This window comes from Daktulosphaira vitifoliae, unplaced genomic scaffold (genome assembly GCF_025091365.1).
Source record: "Daktulosphaira vitifoliae isolate Bord-2020 unplaced genomic scaffold, ASM2509136v1 Scaffold_1, whole genome shotgun sequence".
In the NCBI taxonomy this organism is placed as follows: domain Eukaryota; kingdom Metazoa; phylum Arthropoda; class Insecta; order Hemiptera; family Phylloxeridae; genus Daktulosphaira; species Daktulosphaira vitifoliae.
Genome location: NW_026099572.1, coordinates 20,303,362 through 20,323,161, shown reverse-complemented (window position 1 = coordinate 20,323,161; position 19,800 = coordinate 20,303,362). Strand labels below are relative to the sequence as shown.

Genomic DNA, 19,800 nt, shown 5'->3' with positions numbered 1-19,800 from the left:
TACGGGAATAAATTAATGAAAAATATTAGTTTAAACTGCCTGACCAGTAAGCTCTAGAAAAGTTGTGTAATCATTATAATTTTAATTTACCTATTTGGCTATAGTGTTCAATTATCATTAACACAAGTATTATTAATAAATGAATGAAACTGTTGAAATAATCAATAAATTAATGTTTGACCAGTTAATAAATATTTCAAACTTAACACTTTCTTTGGTATCAATGATAGCAATCACATTATGATGTAAAGCAATATTATTGAACTTTCAAAATCTATATTAGTCCTTATGGAATTGAAATATCCAAACGACTTTCCCAAAAAATGATAAAAATTGACTTGGACCATTTATGCTCTTAACTCTAAAAATTGTGCGGAAATTTGCTAATTACAAGCTGAGAAAATGTTTTAATATTTTTATTAAACCTAATTTTCTTGACTATAACATTTATTTTGGTATTTTTCCAAAATAAATGTTTGTCACTTTATGGTTTTCACAAAAATGTTAATAATTTTTCAACAGTACTTTGATTAAGAATAATTTAGTGAAATGAATCATTTGGATGTAGCGTATGCAATCATAAAAAAAATAAAAGTAGCTTTTTCAAAAGTTATACTTTTGAATTATTTGATTAACTCGAGTCCCTCAAAAAAACTGATAACATTGTGCCAGTGCTTTGAATAAAATTAATAACTTTACTTATATTTTCAGATGAATTCAGAATAAAAATATCTTGGAGTCCTCGAATTTCTCATTTTTTATGATCACCAATTATATAACTTCAAATATAACAAAGGAGCAAAAATAAAACAAGTGGATAATTTGCGATGTACGTACAATCGGAGTTATCCCCCTTGGCAATAAATATTTTCACAAAAAGCCCTCTGATATTTCTTGTATCTGTATTACAAAGAAAATCCACTTACTGTGTAAAATTTATCAACAAGACGACATTTCTAAGTCTTTTTTTGCGGTACTCATCAAACCTCGAGGTGAGAGATTGTTTAACGACCATCGCCTTGAATTATAAAATAATTTCAAAGTCATGAATATTTATATCAACGTAATTGTCGTTTTGACAAAAATAAAACAAATTTAAATTATACATTTTTTTACAATACAATTAAAAACGCGATTGTGTAAAAAAATCATGTATTCCGTCATAACAAAGATTTTTGCGTATTGAAATCTGTACACACTGTCTGTTAGAACACACTCTCGTATAAACCCAAATTTGAGTAGTGATTTAATTGTGTTATTTCTTCTGAATCACACGTTCGTGTACTGTATACATTTGGGTAACGGAAATGACCAAGTACCATTGTTTAAGCAGACTGGTGGACTTGCTTCCGTTGGTAGAGGAAGAACATAACCAGTAAGACACGTTATTTTTAACTTATCACCCGGCGCGTACCAGAATTTCAATGGTATTATACGTCCATTTGTTGGCTCGCCCGGATATTCACATCTTGCCTTACCTGAAAATTAAATAATTACAATTGTACAGGTAAGAGTCATAGTGTTTTTGAACATACAAAAATGAATTTGTCATAGTGAACTCCTGAACATTTAATAGACTCTGAACGACATGAAATCTTTTAGAAAATTTAATAGTTAACAAAAGAATAACTTCAATTGAACCCTCCAAAAACCTTTGTATACTGTTCTCATTCAAAATAACTAAAATATAATTAATGCAATATACTCAAGTCAATAATAACAGTAGTTGTAATTATACATCATGACTTATTAAAATTAATAATAATTTTTTTCCTTGTTCTATTATATAATAAGATATTTTTATTAGTCAATATACAAGATAATACTGATATCATGAAATATTATATAATTAATCGAATAATAAAAATAACACTGATATACATTATATATACATTGTATATATGTTATATGTATATATTTTGTTTGTTTGAGTTAAATAGCGGGAAGTAAGTTAATTGTAAATGCATCGTTTTAGATAAATGTATAAGTTTTTATTTTGAACTAACATTTAATATGAAAGCGACGCGTGTAAAGAATAAAACTTTTCAATCTAAAATAGAATCTGCTTAATTATTTTAATAGTAAAAATAAATTTACAATTACCTCATTCGATTTATATTTACCTCACTTCGCCCTACTTTTCTCTATTTACTAATCATAAAGTATTTTACATGTTCATTTCTCACACTTTTTAAGGGTGTCAACTTCATTTTTTCAAATAGCACTATACATAACTATCTTATTTATTTATTAGATAATGATCTAATTAATAAAATTACTGTTCGTTAACAACATTTGAAGCACTATGTCAAAAATTATTAACAATTTAGAATAATGACTGGAGATGACGTTTGGGACTTACAATTTTTATTACTAGACATTTCTGTATTAAAAAAAAAAAAATTTATCAATATTATTTAAATTTTTTGTTTAATATTTAGTTGATGATAAAATAATCACTCTGTATAAGGTAATAATTCAAATTTAACAATGGGAATTTTCAGAAGGTCTTTTGTAGGTATTCCTTTGCAACTAGTAATATAATGCATTTATGAAAATCCTCTTACAATATGGTGGAGAATGTGACCAAGTGCCATTTTCCATACACATAATGCTGGCTTTTCCAATCATTTGATGCCTTTCACCGCAAGAAAACTGTACCACAGAACCAACAACGTGTTTTTCTGGAGCAGAGTCTTCGATCAATATTCCATTTAATGGAATTACAGGTGTTGGACACAGAATTTCTAAAAAATAAAAATAAATGAATTTAAAATACTTAGCTAAATTATTCATTTCATCGTAAGTTTTTAATGACATTGGTCAATTTTATACTGCGTGTAGTTATTTGTTTGTAGTGTGCACTTACAGATTTATATGTGTACAAAATAATACTAAAATTCGGTCTAGGGTGTGGTTAGTGTGGGATTGCCGGCTTACCATTAGTGGAATGAAAAAAGTCCGAATCATTTTAGTACAATATGACAATAATAGACGTACTCAAAATTACTCTCTGGGGATATAAAGACGAACCGCTTCCTTTTTAGTACGTGTGGTTTATTAGGTTCTTCGAATATACAAAATGATTCTCTAAATAGGAGCTATCCGATCTGTAGCTGTTCAAGTTATTACTTACAAAATCAATCTTGGAATTTATATTTTGAAAAAAATATACTCGACTTTTAAATATTTCATCTAACTTTCTCTCGTCATTATCGATAATTTTATTTTTCATTCTTCGATAATGTTAAACAATACAATTGATTTTAAATCATTAGTTTGTTATTTAAATATGGTAAATTTTGTTACAAGCAGTTAACTTTTTTATATTTTAGGAAAACGATAATTTGACAGCTAATAAATTCGTAAGTTAACGTTTAATTATTTTATAATTAGTCTACCATTAATAGAACGGATCTAAAGTGGAAACAAACGTTTGCTGATGTTTGAAGGGAAACGAAACACAATGATTGAACATAATCAGAAGCTGCGACAAGTGTAACAATTAATTACGTTTGCACAGTACACGGGAAACTTCGAAATTGACAAATTCCATTAATATTTTCTCTTGTAAAAGACGGGCGAGAAGGAGGCTGTGCGTGCCTTAGGTGCGACAGCAGCAATGCTTTGCGATTTATTTTAGACGCCCTTAAAATTTGATTAATGAAATTACTGCGAACCCGCTCTCTTATTTCTCCGTGTCTATTTGAACAATGTGTAGTTGGTAAGATAGTGCGCTGGTGTGCGAGCACCAGAAATAAAAGATTGGTTGAATAATTTACCGGATATTATTGCGTGGATTTCAATATTTTCTTAATAGATAAAAAATGCAATACGGTTTCTTTGAAAAATATATTTATCGCTAAGGCGTGTTTTTAAATATCAAATAATAAGATATGTTTATTTTTATTGACTTTTTTGGAAAATCAAATCGTATAGAGTGAGATTGCAAACAAACTAACCTGTACAAGTTGGTATTTGATGTGACCACGTTGAATCTTCCATGCATTGTATCGAGTTTTCTCCGGACATTTGAAAACCCCACGCGCATTTGAATACAGCGCGTTTTCCGTAGGTATTGTTGTATTCGATCATGATCAGCCGAGAATCGTCGACGCTGATTGGTGGACATTTGACCATAATGCAAACTGGCGGTTCATTTGACCACTCTCCTGCGAATAAACAAATTATATTATGTCAAGAAATAATGTCATTAACATGTCTAAAAAGCAATTTATTTTTGTGAATTTTATTTTTTATAATATTTAAAACAACTGGATGTAGAAATTAAGAAATTAACTAAGCGAAAATACATAATGTGTAATAATAATATATGCACATTGCAAATTATGTAGTACACATTTTTCAATGAAATCATTTTTTTTTCAATGTATTTTGAGCGTTTTATCTGTTCTCTGGAAATACTATAAAAATATTAATGCTACGAGCCAATATTTGGTTCATTTGTTGATGGTCGAGAGAAAACTTGAGATGAAGATAAACATAATTTATAAAAAAACACCAGCGATCGAGTTAAACCCGTGGTTTAATCGACATGTCTACAAAACATTTTCTTTTATATTGTTATACGTCTTAGTTTTTCCTCGCTGGCACCCGAGGCTACTGTAAATTTCTCCTTTTATTTCAAAATAACAGAGAGATCAGAGATGAATAGAAGTAAGAACGAACCTTATAGACACATTTTTCAGTAGACATTGAACGCGATCAATCATTCACAGGTCTTAGTTATACAATCTACCGCATTAACTCACTGTGAAGTTGAGTGGATATGTATCGAAGATGCTTGCATTGTACCACTAAGCACTTCTCATGCCCTAAGCACACACGATATCATGAAACCTAATATTTAATGCATTTTTTTGCAATAAAAATTTTGTCATATATATATATATATAAATAGACAAAAAAATATATATTTGTATATCATGTTCTTGAGTTTTCATTTTCATTTTATTTTTATTTTTTACTATTGTAGCTTCTAGTAAAACACTATAGAAATTACATCTGATAATCCTTTTTTATATATATTCAAAGCCTTTTAACTTGGTTGATTATAAATAATATTTAATCAAATTGAACTTGAGTTAAATCGATTTTTACATAAACTTTAATCTCGCAAATTGGGGAATTTTTTGATTTTTTCGAATCAAATATCTTAGTATTTTTACAACCATAGGAAACTACTATTGGAATACGACTAAAAAATGAAAGTATATTTAAAATTCTGGTTCACCCTTATGTATATTTATAAATTAGAACCTTTGATTTTCATACTATGATTATACGCGGTAACAGTCTACTTCTGAAATTATTTGTATGATAAACGCAATTTTTTAAAGAGTAGTAAATTATCATTTTCTAAATTTATATTTATTATCAATGAAAAAACTTCGAGATAGAAAAGTTGTATTAGGCACATATAATTTCCGTTTTATTTCGAAGAGACTAAATATTAAGTTTCCGGTATGACCGAAATCCATAAATGGGCTTTCATTAAAATTATTGTTATCAATATTATACAATCGACCTTGTAAACTATGTAAATACTGCTAATTATACTTTTACGGATAGTCTTTTAAGCAAATATATACATAAACTTAAAATCAGAGCTGTTACGTTTGAATTGTCAAACGGTAATTGTCCATTTCTATCAAATTTTCAGGGGAATAAAAAGTTAAAAACAAAAATAGACAATTAAATATTAGAAAAATTAAAATATACTTTATCCGATGGATTTCATTGCTTGCTAATGGGATATCGAATTAAACCATTAAATCAAAATCGAACAAAATGCACTTCTATTGTTTTTTCTCTGTACTCGTCTTCAAATATTTGTTCCCCCAATTAAATTGTATATAAGATAGCTTTTTAAATTGCAGTTTATATATTTTTTCTTATAAAATACAACTTTCTCACTAATAATAAAATGGCGTTGGTGATATTAACTTAGTTTAAACGAGGATATTGACCTTTTTATACCCTATTCGATGTACAACTCTAAAAGAGGCCATTTATCATAATAATACCGTTTGGCATAAGCCCCACGGAACAAATATAATATTTTCATTAAAATCATACAAAGAACGAAAGTTTCATATTACTTTTACCTCTAATAATGATAAATTTATTTTTTTATTACCGATTTTTATGCAAAAGGAGCAATTTTAAGATTTTGAAAACGATTTTTCATAGTCCTTTGCGAACGTTATTCATTTAAGGTTATGACCATTAACAAGTCACGTATCGGAACCTTATATGGGACACACGTTATAAGTATGGTATCTACGGTATGTGCGTGCTTGAGGGTGTAACACATGCCTAAGTGGTGGCAGATTCACTTGCTCGAGGTATGCAAAACACGGAAACCCCATAACGACAGACTAGATGGGCGAAAATATCCGAGTAGACTACTATTTACCCTTAGCTATAGGTTTGGTAAACCTTATGTTTAAGCTGTTCCTTATCTTGCAGCTTGACGATTTATAATAAACATGAAATACATTGTACATCGGCCTTCACGATAGCAATAATTTTTTATCGAATATTTCTTTCTTATAGTCTTATAAACCCCCAAAGCCGTTTTAAAAGCAAAATAAACATACATCATTCTATAAAACTGTTATCTACGAACGGATTGAACAATTTTAAAGTTAATATAATAAAGCTTTTACACCATTAAAGTTACAACAAATTGAAAAACTAAAATATAATATATTTCATGTATTTTTAAGTTGTGAAGTATTTTTTCAGCAAATGTGATATTATTTACATTAATATGTAATAAAATTAAGTATAAAAAAATACATATATATATATAATTAATTAAATTTTATTATCTCATAATATGCTAATCACTGTAATTTTATATAGTTACAATAATTAGCATATGACAAAATGGCTTAATTAATGAAGTTTTAGCTTCGATGCGAAACTAAGAATTTTAAATATGTACTGAGTGAATTCTGAATACTCTGACATAATAAGATAAAAATCTAGGCTGATATAATATTAAAATTTTATGAGAAATATATTCTTGAAATATTTATTGTTTATTACTTAATCCAAATAATGTAACAAAACAATTTTTCATGTTCAATGAAAGTAGTTAGAAGATTTTTAAATGAAAAGCAGTTTTAAATTAAATTAAAAAAATTTTAGACACAAACATTAAATGTTATACTTTTCAGTAATAAGTCATCTAATACACTATTAGAGGGTTGGATAAAAGTTTACAAAGAGAAAAAAAGATCTTTGAAAAAGTAAAATCTTTAATCAAAATTCTTGACTGCGACTTAGTATAAGAATTGAATTTTTAAACTGAATGTTTGCGCTGTATAGTTTTATTTTTATTCGGTAGCTACTTTTGACTACGTATAGAGTGTTCAGTAAGTAAGGAAAAGGGTTTTTATTGTTCTCATTGTTTATAACAATCGACCTGTTCTTTATTTATTGAACATCCTGTATAACTATATATACATATATGAATAGAATGATTACATAAAGGTAGGTTTTCGAGGAAAGAATGTACATATCTTAAATTAAAAAACGTCTTACAATAGTTCATTCCTCATAAAATTACAAGGTATCATTCATACATTTAATCTATTTAGCTCTAGCCAAATAAAAATGCTAATAAAATTTCGAAAAAAAAACGATTTAATTCAAATTTATCATTTAATATAAAATTATAGTAATAAATATATCAAAATAATAACAAAATCAATTACATACATGGACTTATATATGACTAAAATAAATTTGAAAAGTTTCAAAAAAAAAAGATGTTTTTAATTTTTACCCACTTTTTAGTGTGTAGTTACCACTAAACTAGTAATCTAAGATTAGATTTGAAATCAGCAGCAAACATCTAAACATTGTAAATTGTATGTATATATATTGCTATTCTGTATTATGAACTATAGTAGTAAAAATATACCACACAAATATATGTAAAAAAAAATAAATTTCTATGAAACAATACATTTATCTCTCCGTAAGAATTTTCGAATATTTTTTTCATTTAAGACATCTTATTTGCTACTAAACAATTTCTATTGTATTTGAGCAAGTTGCTGTATATTCATTCACATAATATTCTTTCAATCTTGAAAGTTACAATTTCTTTTACGTTGTTTATTACAAGTTTTTGACGGAATACAATAATACAAGAAGCTTTAAATAGCTATTCTTGTAAACCTTAACTGTATTCATATCATTTGCCAGTCATTTCATTTCATCTATTGTTACACAACTTGTACATAATATACAAATAAAAAAACACTAATTTACACTAAACTGTGTATAATATAATTGAGAAAAAAAATCATATAAATACCTCAAAGATTTATTTTTTACATTTTTATTTTTATCATCTTGAAATACTTAACTTCATAATTATTTGGTAAAATTTACATAATACTAACATGATTATAACAATAAATTTAAAATCTCCTCAATTAAGTAGTTGAACTAACTTAATTACTATAGTTAATTACCTCTGGAAAAATGTTAATATTGCTATCATGTATAGAAGTATCAAGTGATAACAAATAAAAATTGTAAACATTTAGATTTTTTACAATTTTCTAGTTGAAATTGATTTGAGAAATAACTAATATTAACGATTTTTAAACCAGAAGAGTTTATAGTAAATTCATATTAATATTTTAGTAGAAAAGTTAAATAATATGGAAAATAAATATATGATGAAACCTTGGTCTCATCCTTGTGATGAAAGATACCTTGTCACAAGGTATTTGAAATTGTTCTACAATATATAGTTACATAACGTTGGTGCTAAATTACAATATTCAACTAACTCAATTAGCTTTGTATATTAGGCGCTTAAAAGCCAAGCCGATTAGCTCCATTATTTTCAAATCAGTTTCTTTTAAGAGTATTCACTTTCTCAATCTAACCATACTTTTAAAACTATTATTTTTAAAAAAGTGAATAATAGCATAGTTAATAAAAGTGTTAATATTGGCTTAGATTAAAAAAGTGAATACTTTTGAAAGCAACTGATTTGAAAATAAGTGGAGCTAATCGGCTTAGCTTTTAAGCGTCCCATATATAAGTATAATTTCAATAGTTAATGTATTTTCTTATATCTGAACATATCGAAAAAGATTTATAACATTAGTAAGGATATTTTTCCAAATTGTATTCATGAACACTATTGTCAAGTCATTATTAACACTTATCAAAATGCATAAAAACATTTTATATACTATTAATTTTTTTAAGTTTTAATTTATAATTCGTGAAATAAACAAAACTTGTAAATTTATTAGGGCTATAACTTTTGTCATATGATTTCAAACCACGTACTGTAAGAAAGAGCAAAATTTATTTGACAAGACTTTCTGTATTTCTTGCGAAATGTTCAAAACTTTCTTTATCGCCCAACACTCGACAAACTCATGATAAGTAACATGTCAAGCAAAGTAGGGTTATTCTAATGATATGTCACAATAAAACACTTGAAATTAACTTTTCCAATTATTTAAATAACATTTAATATCCTCAATATTATCTACTCAAGTCTACATTAAAAAATATATTTACAGAATGTTTAATATAAAACTGTTTATTATTATAAATTAGTATGCCAAATAATAAAATTAATAAAAATATAAGCAATAAAATAACTTTTGAATTATTTATCAATTTTTAATTTAAGACGTTTTTTTTGAAGTAAAAGTAGTTATAATTTTTTTTAATTTAAATAAATTATATATTTACTTTTGTTCGAGACCTTTTAACTAACTCATCAAAGTTACTGTAACTGTAGAACATAATGTACTGTAAATAATTTGGCTAATTAGCATTTTATGCATTGATGGGATAATTTCCACGTAATAATTTCGTAATATTACCTTGGGCATTTTTCTACGATACTCCTTTATACTTTATTCTTATAAAGTATTACAAAACTCATTTTATTAATTTAGGCTTTCAAAATTAAAAATGAATCATATATTAAATAATTTTATACTACTCAACCAGATATATTAGGCAAGTTTTTCATGTAATATACACTCGGTAAAAAATATAGAATCTTTAATTTACTAAAATCATTGAAAATTAAGTCAATAATAAAGATAACAATAAAATGAATTAAAAAAAAAATGAAATTCTATAGTCAAACTATTGATAGAGAAACAAATTTTGTATACGGAACTAATAATTCAATATATTAAATTTATTAATATCAAAATTGTAATAAAAAATCCCAGCACAGGGGGGTCGCTGCACAGTGTTGACGTGACATATTTGGATCAAGTATAATGATATCTGACAGTGATTAAAATCACTATCAAAAAAAAAAAGCTTCGATGCAAATCTTTAGATTGTGTTTAATTTAAAAAAAAATGGTGTATTATTCCAAAAGCTACATGATCTGCTAGTTCCTTATTAATATCTTGATTAAGATAAAGTATGTCGACTGAAAAAGGGATTATTAAAAAATATTATTTCTCATAAAAAAATTGTGTTGATCCATAAACTTTTCAATAAGTTATAGCATTATAAAGTTAAAAATATAAAAAATAAAATCGAGAATTTTCACACTTTAATTTTTTTTTTAATTAAAGTATATTACATAAGCTTTAATTTAATATATATATAAAAGNATTACATTAGCTTTAATTTAAGATATATATAAAAGTGTCAGACCTTCCGGAACATTTTCAAAAGTTAAGTTGAAAAAGTTAATTTTTAGTGAAAAAGTTGTCATTTTAAATCCCCCCCTGTGGGCAGATAAAGGGTTAGATTTACAAAAAAAATATACCAAATGATAAGTAAAGTCATCAAGCATCTATATAAAAAAAATTATATTGATATGTTCATTTTTGAAAAAGTTACGGCAGTTTTTAGTAAAGAAAATTGAAAAAATTTCGAAAATTAGCGATTTTTAAATTTGTAATTTTTTTGGAGGTTTTCCCCATTTATGGGAACGAGGGAAATTTTTTCAATTTTTAAGGGTAATGTCTTTGACTAGATACGATTTGTGATCTTTTGACGTATCGTTGAAAGAAATCGGTTCGGTGAGAGCTGAGAAAAAGTGGTAACAGACACAAAAAAAAACATATCATAGTAAAACCAATACCTTCTCAGCCTCGTATCGAAGCTAAAAATTATTTATTTTGTTATTTCCTAGAATATTGGTATACATTAAATTAAAACTAAAACAATGTACTTTAAGATGTAAAAAAAAAAATTATCTGAATCTCGATTTTTAAAAGTCATTAGACATTAAAACCAAAAATCATATAATTTTCGGTAAAAAATGACGGATTTTCTAATGTATTGTAACGCAACATTTATGTCATTCTAAATTATTTCATATTAAAGCTTGTTTAATATGATAAAAAAGAAAAACATTACTATGACTTGTTCCCATTGAGTAATCTGCCTCTAAGTTAAAAATCATGTATTTTTGATAAGTATGATAAATTTTGTTTTAATTTCTTTCAAATACACATTGAAGAGTTTTATGACAGTGGTATTAATCACAGTAAAATATTAGTCAATACAAATCTATATAACTCCACTTCGCTATATTCCGTCTTTCTATAACTTTTTTTTTAATTAAACGACAAGAAAATCATAAATTTTCAATAATGGCATTATTACTGAAATAAGATGGTTCCAATGTTCACTTTTATATAATTGTCAAAACTTATACCAATAATACGACCCACGTTATATTTAAATGATATATCAAAAGCGATATTATTATTTCTACCCAATGAAAATAAAATCATTTTAATATATTACTCACTCGCTTAAACATTTTTATTTTTATGTTTTTGTAATAGCTGATATATTACATACGTACATATGAATATTGTAATGTACAACAAAAATATAGTAACTCAGTGACTATTTAAGAGATCTAAAATATAATTCATTCTCTTATTAAAATCAGTTTTATTCCGATTCATAACAAAATTTTGATAATATAATAAACGTAATTATAAGAAAAGTGAATTGTATATTCATACACCTAATGTGCTTAAAGTTAAATTTTTTTAATTACTGCCTTATTTGTTACGCACATCAGTGGCATACACACGAGGGTTTTTGTATTCCAACCTCCCCAAAGCCAAACACTTATTTGATATGATTGATTGTTATGCTCTAAAAATTTAGGTATTCAAATATGATTGTTAAATATTATTAAGCGTTATTGTACAGAGTGATTTATGAACCATACTATCGCCCACTTTTTGTTAAATAATGATTTTTTCATAAAAATGTATGGACTAAAAATTTTTTTTTGTGGATCATTGCAAATATCAAGTTTATTATATGAAAATATTATTTTTAAGCGTAAATTTTAGGGGTAACTTTTGAAAGTTGAACGGAAACCTATTGTTATTATTATATATTTTTTACTATTAAATGGAAAAAGTTCTAAATCAAATGTTCATTGGTCGTTAATCAGTATTGCACTATTACTTTTTAAGTTATTATAATTTTAATTTTAGGCGAGCAGGATGCGCGTAACATTGGAGAATCCTCATCTGAACATTTGATAAAAATAAAACATCATTAAACACTTCTCATCCCCACACCTCACTTAGACTAAGTGAACTTAGACTTCAAATACTAATACCTCAAAAAGTAATAATACAATAAGGGTCATACACCAGTGAAAATTTTATTTAAACCATTTACCAATTAATAGTAAAAAAATAATAATAAGTTCCCATTTAAATTTTGAAAATACTTGAGAATAATCTTCATGGCATTATTACGAGAATACATTGTTAAAAAAAAACAGATAGAACTAAATAATTTTTCTTAGAATTTAAGAATATTTAATAACAACAATCAACCAACAATTAAGGTGTTTAAAATTTGTGATTTATGTAGAAATTATTCATATTTGTGTGTAGTTCAAAATCATGGAAAAATATAGTACTTTTAGTAATTTTATATTTTATAATAAAATGGAGGATATTTCGTGTAAATAATTTTTATTCAAATTTAAATATAGGCCACTTACACACATTTATTTTAAAATTAATTTACATATTTGATCCTAAATTTTATATAATAGTTTAAATAATTCAACTTTTAACCTATATAAATAACTTATTTTCTATTGGATTTTATAATGTTAATACTATCCATTTAAATAGCAGTATCGTTTTAGTTTTTTGAAAAAAGGACAAACATAATTTTTAAGAAATAACAAAAAAAAAACCCCAGCACAGTAAGGTCACGGCAAAGTGGCGACGTGGCATAGTTGGGTCAAGTAAATGATATCTGACATTGATTAAAATCACTATCATAAAAAACGCTCCGATGCAAATCTGTAGATAGTGTTTAATTTTAAAAAATTGGTATTTATGTCCTGATAATAAGTTAATATTTAAGTGTAATAATATATGAATAAATATATATATTTATAATATATAAATATATAAAGAGAAATAGTATTTAAAAAAAAAGTATGTCAAATAAAAGAGGTATATAAATAGTATTTATCATAAAAAAGTTTTATTGATCCATGTATTTTTCAAAAAGTTATAGCATTATAAAGTTAATAATGTAAAATATAAAATCGAGGATTTTCACACAAAAATAGCATACGGTAGCCATTTTCACCATGAAGACAAAATAAAGTCCGAAATTTTATTTTTCCATAATAAAGTATATCACATAAGCTTTATTTTAAAATATATATAAAAGAGTCAGTATTTCCGGAACACTTCCAATAGATAAGTTGAAAAAGTTGTCATTTTAAAACCCCCCCTGTGGGCACGTAAAGCGTCAGATTAATAAAAACAAATATATCAAATGATAGGTAAAAACAACATGCATTGATAAAAAAAATTTATATTGATTTGGTCATTTTTGAAAAAGTTATAGTAGTTTTATGTAAGAAATATTTCAAAAATTAGCGATTTTTAAATTTGTAATTTTTTTGGAGATTTTCGCCATTTACGGAGAACGAGGGAAATGTTTTCAATTTTTGAGAGTAATGTCTTCGACTAGATACGATTCATGATCTTTTTACGTATCATTGAAAGAAATCGGTTCAGTGAGAGCTGAGAAAAAGTGGTAACAGACACAAAAAATAAATAAAACACATGATAGTAAAATTAATATATTTTTAGCTTCGATGCGAAGCTAAAATTAGTAAGCTATGCTCGTAATTTATATTTTAACTTAATTTACCATGCATAATAAATAACTGAATCTATCAACTTATAATTATAACAGATAAATTATCTATTTATATTTAACATCCTTTCTAAAACCTACTATTTGTGCCCGAAGGCTCGACAAAATCAAAACCGATTTTTGAAAATTTTCAAAAGGAAAAAAGAATGTGTTAAGTTTTGGCATGTATTCAGCAGAATAAGTTTTTCGATAACTCCATCACTACAAGAAAAAATTTATTCAAAAACTTGAAACATTTATCTAAATTTAATTTGTAGTTTACTCTGCAATAACAATGTTTTTATAGAGTAATTTTATTTGGAAATTTAATTTTACCGAGTCTTTTTATTTTTATTTATATCTCTGATACAATACTACTATACCGTATAATCATACATACGTTAATATAGAGAATTTCGTATTTTATTTATAAGGCCGAATTAGAGTGCGCGCAAGTGAACAGAAAGTTGTGCAACAGAAACAGTTTACCTGCGGTGCAGTGATCTGTGGACAAAAGTTTCTCTTATATTACAAGACTTCGATACACAGGCTGGGAAACTTTGCTAGCCTACATTAGGCAAGTATAGTGTACATACACATAAAACGTTTCCAAGAAATCGGACAAACACTCATGCACAGACCTCTTGTTGTTTTAATGTTAAGCGATGTTCTTCGACAAAACTGTAAATCGATTCCATTCAAGGACAATAAATATTAACAGCTATCTCGAAGTGTTATTATACACCCTAAAGTTAACCCAACTATTGCTGAACCCCTTCACACGTGTGTATTCAGTAACATCCGTTCTGATTGTTCAGAAATCCGCTCCATTTCTCTCGGTTGTATAATTATGTAACGCACTGGGTACTCGTATTTAAATTGTCGATGTTATTTATTAAGTGAATAAGTATAATATACACGCAGTAAGTATTTAAAGAAAGTATTTCACATGTGTACTTTCATTGTTACGACCGTTTATCAAATTCCTTTTTACTAATCAAGTATAGAGTCCATAAATATCCATGAAAGGGACAAAAATAAAAATAAAACGTTGATTTGTGAGAGTAATAGGTCGATTCCAGTGCTGACAGACGACTGATGGAATTTGATCATTAATAAAAAGCTCAACGCATTGAAAAAGGGAAGAGAATTAATTTTATTTAGGGTCTCTCTTTGTCACTTTACTTTTAGCGATCTTCTGGTGAATGGACGCGACACAACTAGCTATTGATATCAAAGTAGCTAGCGAATACGTTTACACCAATAGGTTTTACTAATTACGAACGAAAAAAATTGCAATAGTTAAGCTCAGGGACATGTAAGTTGAGCCATCGCGATTAATCGTTAAAAAAATAATTTTGGAGGTTATTCTACAAAAATATTTTATGTTTAGCATAAGTCTTGAACTTTTGAATTATCTTTAATAATCAATTAGACCAATTAATATCAAGTGCTTTTACAACGTTTACCTGACATAATTTTCCCGGTAAATTTCTATTACATAAATCCTAGTTCACGAGAGTAGGTTCTTAGAACTATTATTTATTAGCGAAATTATTTCACACGTCTCAAATTATTACACTAAATTATTCATGTTGATTTATAATGGCAGTTTAACTGAATTTATTGATATGAGAACAGTCACATAGTTCATATCAATTTGGAGAAATTTATAACAGAGTGTCAGAGAATCGAATGAACCTATTTATTCAGTTAATGTGATGGTTGGGTGTATTTTAAAAGGTAATAATAATATTATAATGTTCAGCATTATGTTTGAATTATTTTTGAATTCTACATATTATTTTGAGTAGAACTAAATTTTTCAAAAAAAAAAAAAAATTGTTTCATTAAAAATAAATGTAATTCTGATGTTTTTAAATTAGTAGTTGCATCAGCAATATTACAACGCAACCAAAGCGGAACTAGTTATTTATGTAGATTGCTTTGCACTTATATCAATATTGACTGTTTAAATGAGTATAAATGATTTATGTTTTAATTGAAATAGTGGCATAATTAATTGTAGTAAAAATGGGAAACTTGCGTTGGATTGACATATTTTGTTGTAATTAAAAGCCCTTTAATTAAATAAAAATTTAGAACGAATAAAATAACTTGCGTAGAATCAACATCATTTTATAATTATTTATATAAATAAAACCATTAAAATTTTATACACAGGGAAAAAATATGTGAATCTTATAGTGATGAAATAAATTTACTTTTTAGTAGCTAGTATTGTAACAAGTACAATGCGTTGCGGATATTTTATAGTCATTACAAATATTATTTTTTTAATTAAAAGATTGGACGAAAAACAGTACACAGTAGTATTATAATAGTTTAAAAGGCATAATGCAAATTTAAATATTATAGTTAATGTAGAATGGAAAAGCAAATTACTCTGAATGAGATTTTTTTTTGTAGATTTTGAAACAAAATATTTGCTGTCGTGACATAATTACAACATCTTTTCTTTAAAAACAAAGAATTTGTAATAATGTAATGATTATATACTCTGTTCATATTGCTAATAGAGGTACATCTTATTATTTCTAAGGTCTGTCAGATAGAAGAAAGGTCCAAAAATTTATACAATATATAAGATAAAAGTTAATTTAATTAGAAGCTATTTTTTTTGCCCTCTTTTTTTCGGACATTTCAGATTTGTGAAATTACGATTATCTGTGAGTGTTGCCTGCTTTAATTACTAGCCATTATTCTTAGGAAAAAAGATAATGTTTTTGTATCATAAGGTTCTCGTAAACTGGTTAATAGATCACGATTAATAATCCTAAAAAAATGTTTTTGTATGTTTAGGGTTCAAACTCATTTTAAACTTAACACGTTTAACAGCTAAGGTTTGTGTTAAAAAGGATTAGTAAATACATAAATTTTGCAACAATTCAAGTATTTTAATATTTTACTACTGATTAATGACAAGTAATATTTCTACACTTTTTAACATTTATAATATGTTTAATACCAGAAAATTATAATGTCTTATAATATAGAGGAAAATATTTAGTTTAATTAAAAGATCAGTTCTGATATATTTTTTCCTAATAATTTATAATTTTTTTCTTTAAATTTAAAAATATTTAAAACTTACCTGAAGGGAGACAAGTAATATTTGCTGGACCTTTCAAGAAAAATCCAGGCGGACAGTTGAAATAAGCTGTTTGGCCAAGTCTATGTCCACTAGCTCTATAATTCAAATGTAAACTCAAGTCCATACTAGGAACAGGTTTGCAATGTATATCTGTAAAAATTATATATTTGTAGCAAAACATTATAGTGTAATCCTAATACTTATTTTATTTTTGAAATATGAAAACTTGAAAGTAAAACAAATTAAGATTACCTCTCTAAATTCAATATTAAAATCAGTGAAAATTTAAACAAATAAAGTAAAAAAAAAAAAGTATAGATTATAAAAATTAATTATTTAGTAGAAAATGATTTATAATTTATTGTGTATTCTGACATTTTATCTTAGAGATCTTCGAGTATTAAGTACAATTTAAAATGGAAAAACCATTTCAGGTATGCTTTAGTAAGATTTACATTAATTTTTCAATTTCTTTACTAAATTAAAATATATTCAAAAGTTACAATCAGAAACTTTTAATAATACTGCTGGTCATAAATTATTACTAAAATAATATATTTTGATTTAAAAAATTCATTTATTTTTGCATATTTGTATGAACCTGCAAATACTTTTAGTTTAATTAATAATTATTATGTAGAAAACAAAATATTTGGTAAATAAATGTCAAAAGAAATTTAAAATATTACCCTTAAGTTAAAATCTAAATAAGAACAAACTTTCGGTAATGTATTAATAAGAACTTAGTAATTTAAATTAAAAAGAGAATATAGATATTTTAAGAGTGGAGCTAAAAGTAAAAATATTTTAATTTTAATTATTTTTATTAACATTTTCACTAGTTTTGATTGAAACAAAAATGATCTCGATATTGCGGTTACGAGTTAAATATTTTTATGTCAATTTTTTGTTAATTACTTGATAATTTATTTTATTGAAAAATATTTTTATTTTGAACAATTTAATCTGGAATAGTTCATAATTCATGCGGAATTCTTTGTCAGTGTTCTTAGCTAAAAGATTTTCTTTACTCTCGACTACATACTAGTTTGTACTAACATGTTAAGTATTAATTGAATTAAATTAAGTTTTAACAAATATAGAAACCATCTTAATTATTGTATGTATCGGAACCTTGAACATTTTTCTAGTAATTTTATTATTAAAAATATTATATACCAAGTAAATTATAAACTTGAAAGTATATAAAATTTGAGAATGGGATATTTTTTTAACGAAAAACTTCTTTAATAATACTAGTACAAAATAGGAGTAATATTTTTAAAATTGTCTCATTGCATCCTTTGTTTAAGTTATGTTCCTACACAAACAATTTAAAACACTATTTAAAAAAATATATATCTTAACAATCTTGAAATCAAACGTTGTTTTCTTTATCAAATAGCAAGTATCATTTGTAATCTCGCAAATTTTTCAATTTTATTTTATTTATTGGAAGTTTCAAACAATATATCGTTTAAAATGTAAACATAATAGATTATATTTGTAAAAAATTTAATTAACCTGATATGCGCAATGATATCGTATTATTGATTCCTCGCGGTGTTGTGCAGGTGAATGTGCCACTATCAAAATGTTTTACATAATAAATTGATAGCCGATACTTCCAATTTCGTTCCTCATTACCAATAGCCCATCCTGAAAAAAGTTAAAAAGCATGTTAGTATGGTTATTTGCGATTCTTTTGTTTTTCTCTTACTGAAATTTGCTTTATAAGATTGTCAAAAAGTCACAAACCGACGACTAAAACAAACAACGTACAGTTCGTTGGACACTTAACTTTAACGAACTAGAAGTAAACACCGTGGCTTTAGCATGTGCATTTGTGCATGCGTGTGTAAGTGGACTTAGGATGAGAAGAGGAATAAAAACAGTTATAAAAAAAAATCGTACGCGAGATAGTGTATGTATCGGTCACTGAGTTTATATTGGATTTAATTTCAGATAAATTTAAACACGAGTAATCACTAATCCAACAGAAAATTCAGTGATACGTGAAATGTATACTAAAAACAAAATATGTGTGATTTTAGAAAATCAATACAGCAATGTAATACGTTCAATAAAAAAAGTCAATTTTCCGACTCAAAATAGTATTTTATGATATGTAAAAAACTTTTAAATAAATGTGTTTCTTTTTCAATTAAACATGTCTAAATTGTTTTTGAAATTCATTAATTTAATATAGATAATATTTCTACAACAGATTACAATCTGTTGTGAATCTTAAGAAGAATAATAATTATAGTTGAAAAATAATATGGAAACTACGTGCAAGCGTCAAAGATCAGTTCAAATGTTAACTGAAAACAAAAGTAGATGACATCATAGTTGTAGGAAAACAAACAATACATAAAATAGATTAATTATAATATATTTAGTATAATAAGAATGGTTTTAAAGAATACTCTATGTTTAGTTAGTAAAAATTTCAATTAAAAGATTAATGATTTTTATTACATATG

At 25.9% G+C, this 19,800-nt stretch overlaps 2 protein-coding genes across 3 annotated transcripts in view; both read right to left on the bottom strand.

Moving 5' to 3' along the window:
• LOC126893595 (peptidyl-alpha-hydroxyglycine alpha-amidating lyase 1-like) overlaps window positions 1-19,800 on the bottom strand; it is a 68,501-nt gene that overhangs the window by 22,860 nt on the left and 25,841 nt on the right. The window lies entirely within an intron of this gene.
• Window positions 1,036-19,800, bottom strand: part of LOC126893590 (locomotion-related protein Hikaru genki) — a 54,847-nt gene continuing 36,082 nt past the window's right edge. For both annotated transcript variants that reach the window (XM_050663945.1, XM_050663946.1), the window contains 5 exons: window positions 18,839-18,973; window positions 17,315-17,464; window positions 3,963-4,172; window positions 2,568-2,747; window positions 1,036-1,478 (listed from right to left, as the gene is read on the bottom strand). In XM_050663945.1, the coding sequence (XP_050519902.1) occupies window positions 1,270-1,478; window positions 2,568-2,747; window positions 3,963-4,172; window positions 17,315-17,464; window positions 18,839-18,973 (884 nt within the window). In that variant the 3' untranslated portion in view covers window positions 1,036-1,269. The remainder of the gene's footprint in view (window positions 1,479-2,567; window positions 2,748-3,962; window positions 4,173-17,314; window positions 17,465-18,838; window positions 18,974-19,800) is intronic.